Source organism: Scyliorhinus canicula, chromosome 12 (assembly GCF_902713615.1).
Source record: "Scyliorhinus canicula chromosome 12, sScyCan1.1, whole genome shotgun sequence".
In the NCBI taxonomy this organism is placed as follows: domain Eukaryota; kingdom Metazoa; phylum Chordata; class Chondrichthyes; order Carcharhiniformes; family Scyliorhinidae; genus Scyliorhinus; species Scyliorhinus canicula.
The window spans coordinates 2,011,501-2,026,500 of record NC_052157.1 but is presented as its reverse complement, the minus strand read 5'-3'; the positions used below and the strand labels follow the sequence as shown (position 1 = coordinate 2,026,500).

General features: G+C 48.6%; 2 protein-coding genes across 2 annotated transcripts in view; one reads left to right on the top strand and one right to left on the bottom strand.

Annotated features, from left to right (window-relative positions):
• Window positions 1-323: 323 nt before the first annotated feature.
• LOC119974813 (fibronectin type III and SPRY domain-containing protein 2-like) lies at window positions 324-10,079 on the top strand (the record flags this gene model as incomplete). The annotated part of the gene is made up of 4 exons (XM_038814082.1): window positions 324-911; window positions 2,871-2,966; window positions 9,492-9,725; window positions 10,047-10,079. Coding segments are annotated over 4 exons (945 nt in total), but the record flags the coding sequence as incomplete, so codon positions are not given.
• Window positions 10,080-14,209: 4,130 nt separating this feature from the next.
• Window positions 14,210-15,000, bottom strand: part of LOC119974812 (fibronectin type III and SPRY domain-containing protein 2) — a 37,337-nt gene continuing 36,546 nt past the window's right edge. The window contains exon 10 of the mRNA XM_038814081.1: window positions 14,210-14,241. Coding sequence (XP_038670009.1) covers window positions 14,210-14,241 — 32 coding nt within the window. The remainder of the gene's footprint in view (window positions 14,242-15,000) is intronic.

The window sequence follows — 15,000 nt, the reverse complement described above, 5'->3', positions numbered from 1 at the left end:
AGTAACTCACAAACTCACTCTCACACACAAACTGACACTCGCTCTCACACTAACTCATTCACATTCCTCTATTGATCCACAGAGGAATACCTTTAGTTACAATATTATATGTTTGGAATAATCAGAGCTGAAGTTGCTCGATGTGTTTCAAATGCCCAATGGGACGCCGTCTTCACCTGTTTTTCTCTGTTGGGTTTTGGCAGGTTGGAGTGAAGTTGATGATGGAGGAGCAGCTTCTTCCGGTCGATCCAGTGATCCCAGAGGAGCTGGATCCTGAAGACCCTCAAGCCCCCGGTGAAGGGATTTCGGTGTCTCAGAGAGAGGGACAGCTGAGTGATGTGGGTCAGTTGGAAGGTGCTGGATTCCAGTTCTATCACAGTGATCTGTATGAACCCAGGCAAGGGCTGCAGACCTTCACCGAGAAATCAGCAGAAAGCCAGGTTCAAACGCCTGGAGCGTGGGATCCTGCTGTTCACATTCATCCCGAGAGTTTACCCATCACTGCACATTACCACACCGATTTGCAATTCCCAAAGGGAGAGTTTGCAACTGGTGGGAATTTGATGGATTTTTCCAATTTCCTCCCGGGAAAGCAATTTGATCCCTTCCAGCAGATTGTGGATGGTTCAGAGAGCACCAGTCAATCCAGCGACCGGCTATTCAGTCCCACCTCAGACAGAATGGAGCAGGAGTCGGAGTCAGGTCAGACTGCACATCAGCCAACTGCACTGAGCAAGGAACCTTCCACACAAACTGAGTCTGAGATGGACAGCCAGGAGATTTCCCAGGACACAATTCCTGATGTTTATTGCCAGTCATGCCAGATCCCAATTCCTGCTTTTGAAAAGCTGTTTGGATCCCACAAGCACCATCGAGTGGCGGCGCTCTCATTGGCTGCACAGGCTGCTAAGGTATGGAGACAAAAACTGAAATATGATCTTCAATTGGTCAGTGGGCGGGATTCTCTGACGGTCGACGCCGGAATCGGGAAACATGATTGGGCGGAGAATTCGGCACCAGCCAAAAATCGTGTCCGGCACTGCGGACCGAACGTAATGTCATGTTCCGGTGCCTCGACAGCGGCATGCTGGCGTGGGCAAGGAAATGGTTACAGTAACAGCCGTTGGCCTGTCATTAACGTCCTGACCCGGCAATGTCCGGGCCCCCCGTGATGCTCCGCCTCCAGCAGGAGGAATTGCCGATGGCGAGGTTCACTTGTGATATTACAAACCAGGTCACAGCGACGTGGATGCTGAGGGTGTGGGAGGGGGTACAAACAGTGTCCAACATCGCTATGGTGTACTGACAGTTGCCGCTAGCCGGGGGCTTCTGCCAGGGCAGGGGGGAGTAGTCCGGCGTGACTAGGAGGTTGGGCGCGAGGCAGCGATAGCTGGGCACAGTCCACCATTGCCACAGCCCACTGGGAACGTAGCACCATGGTCCTTGGAGTGTCCCCCAGGCCCCTCCCCCCCGCCCCCCAGGCCACTCCCCCCCTCCCCCCACAGGCCAACACCCCCCCTCCTCCCCAGGCCCCTCCCCCCCGCCCCCCAGGCCACTCCCCCCCTCCCCCCACAGGCCACTCCCCCTCTCCCCCCACAGGCCAACACCCCCCCTCCTCCCCAGGCCCCTCCCCCCCTCCCCCCAGGCCACTCCCCCCCACCCACAGGCCATGCCCCCCTCCCCTCCCCCCAGGCCACTCCCCCCCACCCACAGGCCATGCCCCCCTCCCCTCCCCCCCAGGCCACTCCCCCCGCCCACAGGCCATGCCCCCCTCCCCTCCCCCCCAGGCCACTCCTTCCCCTGCCCACAGGCCACTCCCCCCCCTGCCCACAGGCCAGCACCTCACCTCCCCTCCTCCCCAGGCCACACCCCCCCCCTCCCCCAGGCCAAGCAACTGGGCTGCTTTGCCCTGGATGGTGTTAAGCTTCTTGAGTGTTGTTGGAGCTGCATTCATCCAGGCAAGTGGGAGAGTATTCCATTACACTCCTGACTTGTGCCTTGTAGACAGTGGACAGGCTATGGGGGTGGGGGCAGGGGTGGGGGTGGGGGAGGGGGGGTCAGGAGGTGAGTTACTCATTGTGGGATTCCTAGTCTCTGACCTGATCTGGTAGCCACAGTATTAATATGGATGGGTCCAGTTCAATTTCTGATCAATGTTAACCCCAGGATATTGATAGTAGAGGATTCAGTGGGGGTCCAGTTCAGTTGCTGTTCAATGGGGGTAACTCCCAGAATGCCTCTGACCCATGTATCCAATTGTAACTGAACAATGAAAACAAAATAATTTCCTCTCCACTCCGGATCGATACGGAGCCAATTTTCTGCTTCCAATTCTGAGCATCATACTCTTCAGAAGGATGTGAAAGCTTTGGAATGGTCACCAAATATTTATTCAAATGGTTCCAGAGATATGGGAATACAGTAACGTGGAGAGACTGGAGGAACTGGGAATGATCTCCAGAGAGCAGAGGTTAAGATATGGGAATTTCTGAGTTGTTTAACATCGCGCAGGGTTTAGATTGAGTAAATAAAGAGAAACCGTTTCCCATTGTTGACAAGTTGATAAGCAGAGGATTTAAGGTAACTGGCAAAAAAATGCAGCACAAGAACATTTTCTTCATCCAATAAGTGGGTGGATTTGAAGGTATTGCTTGTTTCCTGGTGATTTAGTAATAACCTTCAAGGAGGAAATGGATAAATAGTTGAAAGAGAAAAGAAATGCTGGCTCATGGGAAAGAGTGGAGGAAGATTTCTTTTTAATAGTGTCACAGCACAGACTCAAAGGGCTGAATGGCCTCCTCGATGCTGTACAATTTTATGAATGACAGTTTCTCTACCAAACTCACTTCAGTTTATATCTGATTTTTCAGGTTGAATGCCAGAACAATGTGAACAAGCTGGAGGAACAACTGATTCAGATGGAGACATTTGTTAATCATCTGGAAGAAATCTTTGTCACTGTCGAAGTAAGAGTTTCACATTAAACATCTCCCAGTGTCCAGTTGGTGATGAAACATCATATGTCTTGCTTCATCTTGGAGAATTGTGTAGTGAGGGGAGGTGTTAAACCGCCTTCTTATACTTTCAGCTGGCAGTGAGGGCCCTCATTTCTGATGCATTCCAATCTGCTCTCTCAGATGGAGGTAAGCAATCCCATGGGACTACTTGAGAAGACCCAGAGTCATGATCTAGATTTATCCCTTAATCACGATCACTCAAAAAAAAAGAGTATAGAATAGAATAGAACAGTACAGCACAGAACAGGCCCTTCGGCCCTCAATGTTGTGCCGAGCCATGATCACCCTACTCAAACCCACGTATCCACCCTATACCCCTAACCCAACACCCCCCCCCCCCCCCCCCTTACTTTTATTAGGATACTACGGGCAATTTAGCATGGCCAATCCACCTAACCCGCACATCTTTGGACTGTGGGAGGAAACCGGAGCACCCGGAGGAAACCCACGCACACATGGGGAGGATGTGCAGACTCCGCACAGACAGTGACCCAGCCGGGAATCGAACCTGGGACCCTGGAGCTGTGAAGCATTTATGCTAACCACCATGCTACCCTGCTGCCCCAACTGGTCATTTTGTCATTGTTGTTAATGGGATCCTGCTGTGCACAGATTACCTCTTACTTTCCCGACATTGCAGCAGTGACTACACTGCGGGCCTCACAGCATCTGTGGAGAGAGAAACCCAGTTAATGTTTCAGCTCGATAACCATTCACCCAGAATTTTAGACATCAAATTCTATCTCAGTCTCTTCTCTCATTTCCAGTGATGTGGAGATGACGGCGTTGGACTGGGGTGAGCACAGTAAGAAGTCTTACACCAGGTTAAAGTCCAACAGGTTTGTTTCAAACACGAGCTTTCGGAGCGCAGCTCCTTCCTCAGGTGAATGGAGAGGTATGTTCCAGAAACATTTATATAGACAAAGTCAGAGATGCTGGACAATGCTTGGAATGCGAGCATTTGCAGGTAATCAAATCATTACAGATCCAGGGAGAGGGATAATCACAGGTTAAAGAGGTGTGAATTGTCTCAAGCCGGTCTTCAGGACACGCGACAACGCAGAATTGCCGAGCAAAAACTTATAGCTAAATTCCGCACGCATGAGTGCGGCCTCAACAGGGATCTTGGATTCATGTCGCATTACATCCACCCCCCACCATCAGGCCTGGACTTGCAAAATCCCACCAACTGTCCTGGCTTGAGACAAGTCACACCTCTTTAACCTGGGATTATCCCTCTCCCTGGATCTGTAATGATTTGATTACCCGCAAATGCTCGTAATTGTCCAAGCATTGTCTGGCATCTTTGACTTTGTCTATATATATGTTTCTGGAACATACCTCTCCATTCACCTGAGGAAGGAGCTGCGCTCCGAAAGCTCGTGTTTGAAACAAACCTGTTGGACTTTAACCTGGTGTTGTAAGACTTCTTACTGTGCTCATTTCCAGTATTCAGTCTGAAATGGAGTTAAGATACAGTTCAGCAATGTTGTAATTAAACAGCAGAATGGGCTCTCCAAAAGCTGTCAGTGTTAGTCTAAGGGCATGTTTGATGCTCCTATCTGGACTCTCATGAGCACTGCCTGTCATAGAATCATAGAATCCTCAGTGCAGAAGGAGGCCACTCGGCCCATTGAGTCCGCACCGGCCCCTGGCAAGAGCACCCTACCCAAGCCCACACAGCCACCCTATCCCCATAACCCAGTAACCCCACCTAACCTTTTTGGATACTAAGGGCAATTTATCATGGCCAATCCACCTATCCTGCACATCTGTGGACTTTGATATCAAACCCACATGTCTATTTGACCATACGGACAGCAGTTATTGTGCTGGCTGGCATGCTAGACCATTTCATTCCTAGACCAGGTAAGGGCGGCAGATTTAATTGTCATCATCAGACTTTTAATCCCAGATTTTAATGGAATCAAATTGGATTGATGTGTCATGGTGGGAATCAAACCCGGGACCCCAGAGCGTTACCCCTGGTCTCTGGGTTACTAGCCCAGTGACAATCCCTCACCACCATGGCTTCCCCATGGGGACCAATAACATTTTGTTCAAAGTAGATAAGGTTCGAGATTCAGACATTGTTCAGTGAATGAAGCCACAAGATTCTACAGGTTCTGAACAAACAACAATAAACTTTACTATAAAATATTAGAAAGATAAAGTGATTTACAGCACCCATCTAATATTAATCTTGAATGTTGGAGTGTGAGATATATGTAAATTAAGAGGGACATAGTGGGTGATCACACCACACTGCAAAGTAAATGGAAAACGCAACCGTGATAGAGCCCATGGATTTCTCAGCAACCCACCCACACATCAATGAACACCATGAGTCAACCAATCTCATTGAAATTCTTTCACAAGGGACTCCAAACGTTTTCAGTTTCAAAGGTCAGGCCACTGAATTCCCTCAAAGTTGCTCCACACTCAGTCTGTCTCAATGATTACACACCTCCCAGGGTTTCAATCCCATCTCCAAGTCTCCATTTCTCTGTATTTCCTGGTTCTGCGCCCCCCCCCCCCCCCCTCTACTGCTGCAACAGCTGACGAGCTCCACTGGACTGGCTTTCAACAAGCTCCAATCGTACCCAGCTGCACATGGTCCCAGGGTTTCTTCTGAGCCCTAATCCTTTCCAGAACCGAGCCAATGACTTTCGGTCACCTTCTCAGCTCTATAGGCCTTCTCCTGAGCCCTAACTACACAGAGCAAGCTAACACCTTTGCTGCCTTGTCCCTGCTACAGAACACTCACTCCCCCAACATAAGAACATAAGAACATAAGAACTAGGAGCAGGAGTAGGCCATCTGGCCCCTCGAGCCTGCTCCGCCATTCAATGAGATCATGGCTGATCTTTTGTGGACTCAGCTCCACTTTCCGGCCCGAACACCATAACCCTTAATCCCTTTATTCTTCAAAAAACTATCTATCTTTACCTTAAAAACATGTAATGAAGGAGCCTCAACTGCTTCACTGGGCAAGGAATTCCATAGATTCACAACCCTTTGGGTGAAGAAGTTCCTCCTAAACTCAGTTCTAAATCTACTTCCCCTTATTTTGAGGCTATGCCCCCTAGTTCTGCTTTCACCCACCAGTGGAAACAACCTGCCCGCATCTATCCTATCTATTCCCTTCATAATTTTAAATGTTTCTATAAGATGCCCCCTCATCCTTCTAAATTCCAACGAGTACAGTCCCAGTCTACTCAACCTCTCCTCTTAATCCAACCCCTTCAGCTCTGGGATTAACCTAGTGAATCTCCTCTGCACACCCTCCAGCGCCAGTACGTCCTTTCAAACTGAAGATAAACTGAAACTCTAGAAATGTTGTGCGCTCCGCACATCGCCATAACCGTGCAGCTTTCCAGGGTTCACGCGATACTTTTCAGCTAATTGTTGCTCCAGTACCAAAAACAAATCAACTCTCTGGACTGCATTTCTTTGCAAGCAGTAGAGGCAACTCACCACAATTCTCCAGCCAAGTAAATCCACCAGCTGTGGGGGAGTCCAGAACTAGGGGTCATAGTTTGAGGATAAGGGTTAAGCCTTTTAGGACTGAGGTGAGGAGAAATTTCTTCACCCAGAGAGAGCGGTGAATCTGTGGAATTCACTCCCACAGAAAGTAGTTGAGGCCAAAGTGTGTAATTTCGCAAAGGAATTAGATTCAGCTCTTGGGGCTAAAGGGATAGGGGGGGAAGGCGGGGTCAGGGTATTGAACTTGATGATCAGCCATGATCATAATGAATGGTGAAGCAGACTCGAAGGGCCAAATGGCCTCCTCTTGCTTTCATTTTCTATGTTTCTAGGTTTTTAATGTATGTTTTATCTTTCTCACTGTTAACCCCTTAGGTCAACATGGCCCAAACATTTAAAGTGAAATTGTCTTCAAGCTGCTTTATATGCATCTCCCCCAACTGGATAGAGTGTAAAAAACAACAAAGAATGACGAAAAGATTAGGAAGGAAAAAGGACAATACAAGAGGAAGCTAAGGGAATAGTGTAGATGGGCTTTAGAGGGGTTTAGAGGGGTCCACCGAACAGGCGCCGGAATGTGGCGACTAGGGGCTTTTCACAGTAACTTCATTGAAGCCTACTCGTGACAATAAGTGATTTTCATTTTCATTTAATTTAATTTTATTTCATTTCACAGGTCGGCGCAACATCGAGGGCCGAAGGGCCTGTACTGCGCTGTAATGGTCTATGTTCTATGAAGCTACCTAGAAATAGAAAAACAGATAGCAAGACTTTCTATAGATAGTTAAATAAGAAAAGAGGTAATAAGGTGAGCATTAATCCTATAGAAAGTGAGTCTGGGTAAGTAATCACGGAAAATAAGACGGCAGATGAATTGAAGAGGTATTTTGCATCGGTCTTCATTGTAGAGGATACAGAAAAAGCTGTAAATCAGGAAATGGAAGGAACTCAGGAAAATTACAATCACCTGGGAGGTAATACTAAGGAAATTGTTGGAGCTGAAGGTGGACAAGTCCTGATGGACTCCATTCTAGGGTTTTAAAGGGAGTGACAAGTGAGATAGGTGATGCTGTAGCTTAAATTTGACAAAATTCACTAGATTCAGGAAGGTGCTTGGAAAATACCTAATGTAACTTCTTCAAAAAGGGAGGGAGACAGAAAGCAGGAAACTACAATCTTAACATCTGTGATGGGGAAAATGGTAAACGCTATTATTAAAGATGTTATAGCAGGGTTAGATTTCCGGAATGCATTAGATAAAGTGCCACATCGAAGGTTATTGCAGAAAATAAAAGCTCATGAATTATGGGGTAATATATTGGCATGAATTGAAGATTGGCTGGCTGCAGGAAACCGAGAGTAGGCATAAATGGGTATTTTTCTGGTTGGCAGGATGTGAGGCGTGATGTGTTACAGGGAGCAGTGCTGGGACCTCAACTCTTTACAATTTATTTCAATTACTTTGATGAAGGGACTGAAGGTGTGGTTGTGAAATTTGTTGATGATGCAAAGATAGATAGGAATGTAAATTGTGAAGAGGATGGAAGGAGGTTACAAAGGGATAGAGATAGTGAGTGGGTAAAGATCTGGCAAATGGGGCATAATGTGGGAAAATATGAAATTGCCCAGTTTTGCAGGAACAATAAAAGGAAACTTATTGTCAAAAGGTGAGAGGTTGCAGAGCTCTGGGTTACAGAGGGATCTGGGTGTTCCAGTGCATGAATCACAAAGGACTCGTATTCAGGTAGAGTAAGTAATTAGGAATGTTCTTGTTTACTGTGAGGGGAATTGAATATAAAAGTAGGGAGAGGTTTTGCTTCAGTTGTACAGGGGCATTGGGGAGACCACGCTTGAGTATTGTGTACTGTATTGGTCGCCTTATTTAAGCAAAGATGTAAATGTGTTAGAAACAGTTCAGAGAAGGTTTACTCAACTAATACCAGGAATGGGCGGGTTGTCTTATGAGGGAAGGTTGGACTGGTTGGGTTTGTATCCACTGGAGTTTAGCAGAGTGAGAGGCGACTTGATCAAAACCTTTAAGATCCTGAGGGGGAGCAACAGGATGGATGTGGAGAGGATGTTTCCTCTTGTGGGAGAATCTCGAACTAGGGCATCACTGTTTAAAAATAAAGGGTCACTACTTTCAGAGGGAAATGAGTGGAAATGTTCTCTTTCAGAGGGTTGGGTGTCTCTGGAACTCTCTTCCTCAGAAGGTCGGGGAGACAGAGTTAATATTTTTAAGGCTGAGCTAAATAGATTCTTGATCAACAAGGGGGTGAAAGGTTACCGCGGGTCAGCAGGAATGTGGTGTTGAGGTCACAATCTGATCAGCCGTGATATTATTGAATGATGGAGTAGACTGGAGCGGCCGAGTGGCCTCCCGCCTGCTCCCAATTCATTTGTTTCTATGTTCTACTGTTCAACTTTAATCTGCACGGAAAGGAAAATGACTTCTAAAAGATCGTCACGAAGCATGGACAAGATATTTATAACTGTGATCAGGAAGTGTGAATCCTGGTTTCTTCCCCCCTCTTGAGATCTGAGTTAGAGGTCCTGTGGGTCAGGGGGTAATGTCCCTCCCTCCCAGCCAGAAGCTGTGGGTTTAAGTCCCGGACACGATGGTCAAGGAAGGTGCGTTATTAATGTGGCCAAACAGGTTTGAGTATCAACTTGTGAAAAGGCCAATGGCAGGCGATAAAACAGGAGAGAGTCTTGGTCAACGATAGGATGGAATTGGGGGTCGGCGTAACATCGAGGGCCGAAGGGCCCGTACTGCGCTGTACTGTTCTATCACTATTCACAGCTTCCGGCTATAACTGGAATGTAAAAGTGTATGTTGCCTTGGCAACTTGGACTCCCTGATTGAACCATAGCCAGGTCTGAGTTGCTGGCACTACAGAGATGTCTCTGACATGGGTGAAGTTTAGAGCTATCAATCTGTGTCTAAATACTAGACAGAAACTCAAACACCGTTTTTAACACCAACAGGAAAACATTGGTAAACAGGAACATTACCTGGAAGTGCAGTATGATGACTTGATGCAGTTTCTGGTGCAAGGTTATGAAGACAGGAGCCAGGAGCTGGAGGAGGAGAAGAAATTGAAACTGGAGAAGTTGTATGGGGAGCTGATGAGCTGTGGGCAGAGAATTGATCTGTATAAAGAACTGCTAGAAACCACCCAGAGACTGTTTAACACTGAAGACAAGCAAACGTTTCTGAAGGTAAACTCAGCATCTGGCATTCCTGTAAAACTGGCTGGATGATTGCATGTTTTCACTCTGGGATTGAAACATTAGGATTCCCACTCTGGGATCCAATTTCAGTAATTTTCCCTGTGCATCAAGTGAATCCTTGGGATCTGTTAAGTTTCAAGTGTTCAGTCAGAGGTCTCACTGCCCTGTTAGGGATTGGGAGAATTAAATTCATGCATTGATTGTTTTGCTGATGTAGTTCCTGTTTGATCGATGATTCAGCTGCTTTTTTCAATAAGACTGACATTTTTGGAGAATACTGAACCTTTTTTTCTTTTGCTGCAACTACAGAATGGACAGGCAACACTGGCCAGGTAACACTGGCACGTCTCACTGTATCTCTGGTAACACTGGCACGTCTCACTGTATCTCTGGTAACACTGGCACGTCTCACTGTATCTCTGGTAACACTGGCATGTTTCACTGTATCTCTGGTAACACTGGCATGTTTCACTGTATCTCTGGTAACACTGGCATGTTTCACTGTATCTCTGGTAACACTGGCATGTTTCACTGTATCTCTGGCGACGTTGGCACGTCTCACTGTATCTCTGGTAACACTGGCACGTCTCACTGTATCTCTGGTAACACTGGCACATCTCACTGTATCACTGGTAACACTGGCACATCTCACTGTATCTCTGGTAACACTGGCACATCTCACTGTATCTCTGCTAACACTGGCACGTCTCACTGTATCTCTGCTAACACTGGCACGTCTCACTGTATCTCTGCTAACACTGGCATGTCTCACTGTATCTCTGGTAACACTGGCATATCTCACTGTATCTTTGCTAACACTGGCATGTTTCACTGTATCTCTGGTAACACTGGCATATCTCACTGTATCTCTGCTAACACTGGCATGTTTCACTGTATCTCTGGTAACACTGGCATGTTTCACTGTATCTCTGGCGACGTTGGCACGTCTCACTGTATCTCTGGTAACACTGGCACATCTCACTGTATCTCTGCTAACACTTGCACATCTCACTGTATCTCTGGGAACACTGGCATGTTTCACTGTATCTCTGGTAACACTGGCATGTTTCACTGCATCTCTGGTAACACTGGCACGTCTCACTGTATCTCTGGTAACACTGGCATGTTTCACTGCATCTCTGGTAACACTGGCACGTCTCACTGTATCTCTGGTAACACTGGCACGTCTCACTGTATCTCTGGTAACACTGGCATGTTTCACTGTATCTCTGGTAACACTGGCAAGTCTCACTGTATCTCTGGTAACACTGGCATGTTTCACTGTATCTCTGGTAACACTGGCACGTCCCACTGTATCTCTGGTAACACTGGCACGTCCCACTGTATCTCTGGTAACACTGGCATGTCTCACTGTATCTCTGGTAACACTGGCACATCTCACTGTATCTCTGGTAACCCTGGCATGTATCACTGTATCTCTGGTAACACTGGCACATCTCACTGTATCACTGGTAACACTGGCATGTTTCACTGCACCTCTGGTAACACTGGCATATCTCACTGTATCTCTGCTAACACTGGCACATCTCACTGTATCTCTGGTAACACTGGCACATCTCACTGTATCTCTGGTATCTCTCTTGGAGGTGGTCATGCCTATTGCATGCGAGGAGGTTGGTTATTTGGTTATCTGATTACCTGCCCCCCCCCCCCCTCCACCCCCCCCCCAATCAGGACGGTCACCGCAGCCGTGACTCCTGGCTCCCGCCGGGTGGAATCATACGTGAATCACGCCGGCGGGAACTTGGCTGGTTGTCCGTGGAGAATCGCGGTGGGGGCCTCTTTCAACAGCCCCAATCCAGTGCCGCGTCGACTGCACGCTCACGATTGGTGGCGGTTCTCTGGTCGTCGGGCACGATTGCGGCTCAGAGGCTCGGAGAATCCATGATGCTGTGGTGATAACAGACACCCCGCTCAAGAAAGTGTGAAACACTCCTGGGTACAAGGTGCTGAAGAAAGATGGGAAAGGAGGAGGGGTGGCGGGATTGGTGAAGGAGGGGTGGCGGGATTGGGGGAGGAGGGGTGGCGGGATTGGTGGAGGAGGGGTGGCGGGATTGGTGAAGGAGGGGTGGCGGGATTGGGGAAGGAGGGATGGTGGGATTGGTGGAGGAGGGGTGGCGGGATTGGTGAAGGAGGGGTGGCGGGATTGGTGAAGGAGGGGTGGCGGGATTGGTGAAGGAGGAGTGGCGGGATTGGTGAAGGAGGGGTGGCGGGATTGGGGAAGGAGGGGTGGCGGGATTGGTGAAGGAATGGTGGCGGGATTGGTGGAGGAGGGGTGGCGGGATTGGTGAAGGAGGGGTGGCGGGATTGGTGAAGGAGGGGTGGCGGGATTGGGGAAGGAGGGGTGGCGGGATTGGTGAAGGAATGGTGGCGGGATTGGTGGAGGAGGGGTGGCGGGATTGGGGAAGGAGGGGTGGCGGGACTGGGGAAGGAGGGGTGGCGGGATTGGGGAAGGAGGGGTGGCGGGATTGGTGGAGGAGGGGTGGCGGGATTGGGGAAGGAGGGGTGGCGGGATTGGGGAAGGAGGGGTGGCGGGATTGGTGGAGGAGGGGTGGCGGGATTGGGGGAGGAGGGGTGGCGGGATTGGGGAAGGAGGGGTGGTGGGATTGGGGGAGGAGGGTTGGTGGGATTGGTGGAGGAGGGGTGGCGGGATTGGTGGAGGAGGGGTGGCGGGATTGGGGGAGGAGGGGTGGCGGGATTGGTGAAGGAGGGGTGGCGGGATTGGTGGAGGAGGGGTGGCGGGATTGGTGGAGGAGGGGTGACGGGATTGGGGAAGGAGGGGTGGCGGGATTGGGGAAGGAGGGATGGCGGGATTGGTGGAGGAGGGGTGGCGGGATTGGTGGAGGAGGGGTGGCGGGATTGGGGAAGGAGGGGTGGCGGGATTGGTGGAGGAGGGGTGGCGGGATTGGTGGAGGAGGGGTGGCGGGATTGGGGAAGGAGGGGTGGCGGGATTGGGGAAGGAGGGGTGGCGGGATTGGGGAAGGAGGGGTGGCGGGATTGGTGAAGGAGGGGTGGCGGGATTGGGGAAGGAGGGGTGGCGGGATTGGGGAAGGAGGGGTGGCGGGATTGGTGGAGGAGGGGTGGTGGGATTGGGGAAGGAGGGGATGGCGGGATTGGTGGAGGAGGGGTGGCGGGATTGGTGAAGGAGGGGTGTTGGGATTGGGGAAGGAGAGCATTGCAGTGCTGGAGAAAGAGGATGTCGCAGAGGGTTCCAGGACAGGATCGATTTGTAGCTAAGGAATAAAAAGGCTGCAATGACATTGCTGGGTGTAGTCTAACTACCACCAACTAGTGGGTTGGATGTAGAGGAACAAATCTGCAGGGAAATTACAGAGCAATGCAAACATTAGAGAGTAGTTATAATGGAGAACTTACTTACCTGAATGTAGACTGGGACAATGGTCGTGTAAAGGGCAGAGAGGGGTAAAAGCTCCTAGATTGTGCTCAGGACCATTTTCTCCAACAGTTTGTGTCCAGTCCAACACTAAAGGATGCCCTGTTGGCCCTAATTCTTGGAATGAGGCGGGCCAATAGATCCGGTGTTGGGGGAGGGGGGGGGGGCATTTAGGAGACAGTGATCATTGTATTGTAAGGTTTCGGATGATGATAGAAAGGAAAATAGGCAATCCAGAGTAGAAATAATGAAGAGGGGAGAGCCGATTTCAATGGGGCAGGAACGGAGCTGGGCCGGTTACACTGGAACAGGAGTTGGGGAGAAAAACTGGAACTGAGCAATGGGCTACCTTCAAATAGAAATGGTCCCGACACAGTCATGGTCCATTCCCTTTGATGGATCTCGGTGTCTATTCGGAACCCTGAATATGTGTGATCCCTTCTTAGTTCCCAAATAACAGAGGCTGTGCTTTTTGGGGAGTTTCGTTTAACTTTATTGTCAGCTTTAGTGTCCACTGGTAAACTTTGGTTACAACACAAACTGAGGTCAGATTGATTGTCTTTAGCGAATACAGTGGTTGAGTTTAAAATACAAATCCTGGTAATTCTTCAAATCATGATACACAGTATAAAATGACTGAGTGATTTAAAGAAAAGAAAAGTGGTGATTTAGCAAAGCCATAGGTTTCAGAAGGAAGTTAGATTGATTCCGGAATGGATTTTTCCATTCCAACAAGTGATTTTTAAGGAGATTATTATCTTAAAGTCTCGCCTTCTTCTCATCTCTGATTGGTTTTACCTAATTTATAATTCACTCAATTCGACCAAAGTGTCTGTCTGTCAATTTTGAGAGAGATATGCATTTAAATAAGTCGGTGTGAATTTCTCACACTATCGCTTGCCAATTTTCCAATTTATCGACACTTGCACGCCCTCAGGGCATTGTGACTGTGTGTTACTATGGAAACGGGACTGTGTTACTATGTGTTACTATGGAAACGGGACTGTCCAGGCTTGGGAAAGCAGCTGAATGTTTGTAATACAATGAAGCTCTGTGGCTAGTTGATGTCACTGTCCTTGGAGTCTCCAGCTGTTTGCAAATGTTAAAGTCTAGTTTTAATGAAAGAAAACTAAAGTGTATGATCTGGATTAACCTTTAATGTGTCTCCAGCTATAGTTACGCTGAATGAGTTCTCATTTAAACCTCTTATATATGACTAGAATAGTCAATTTCTATCACCCTTAAACGGGAAAACAAATCCGAGGCTCCCTGGATTCAAAATGAGATAGAAAATAAGATAAGGAAGAAAACGTGTTTTTGGCAGGTGCCAGGTAGAAAAGACAGTTGAGAACCAAGAGGAATGGAGAAGGTTCAGAGCGGTGAAGACGTTCATTACAGAGTTGAAGCGGGATTTGGAGAAAAGACTGTCGGCCGACACAAAGGGGAATCCCCAATTCTTCTATTGGCAAAGGGGCTGGTTTAGCTCACTGGGCTAAATCGCTGGCTTTTAAAGCAGACCAAGCAGGCCAGCAGCACGGTTCGATTCCCGTACCAGCCTCCCCGGACAGGCGCCGGAATGTGGCGACTAGGGGCTTTTCACAGTAACTTCATTGAAGCCTACTCGTGACAATAAGCGATTTTCATTTCATTTCATTTCAAATAAATAGTAAAAGGAGGGGGAGGGGCCGAAAAGGGGATTTACACATGGAGGCTGGGGGTATGGCTGAGTTATTGAATGAATACTTTGCATCGTCTTTACCAAGGAGATAGGTGCTACCCAGGGCATTGTAACAGTCACGGAAACTGTCACTGGAAGGGTTTAAAATTGCTAAGGGGGAATTGTTGAAG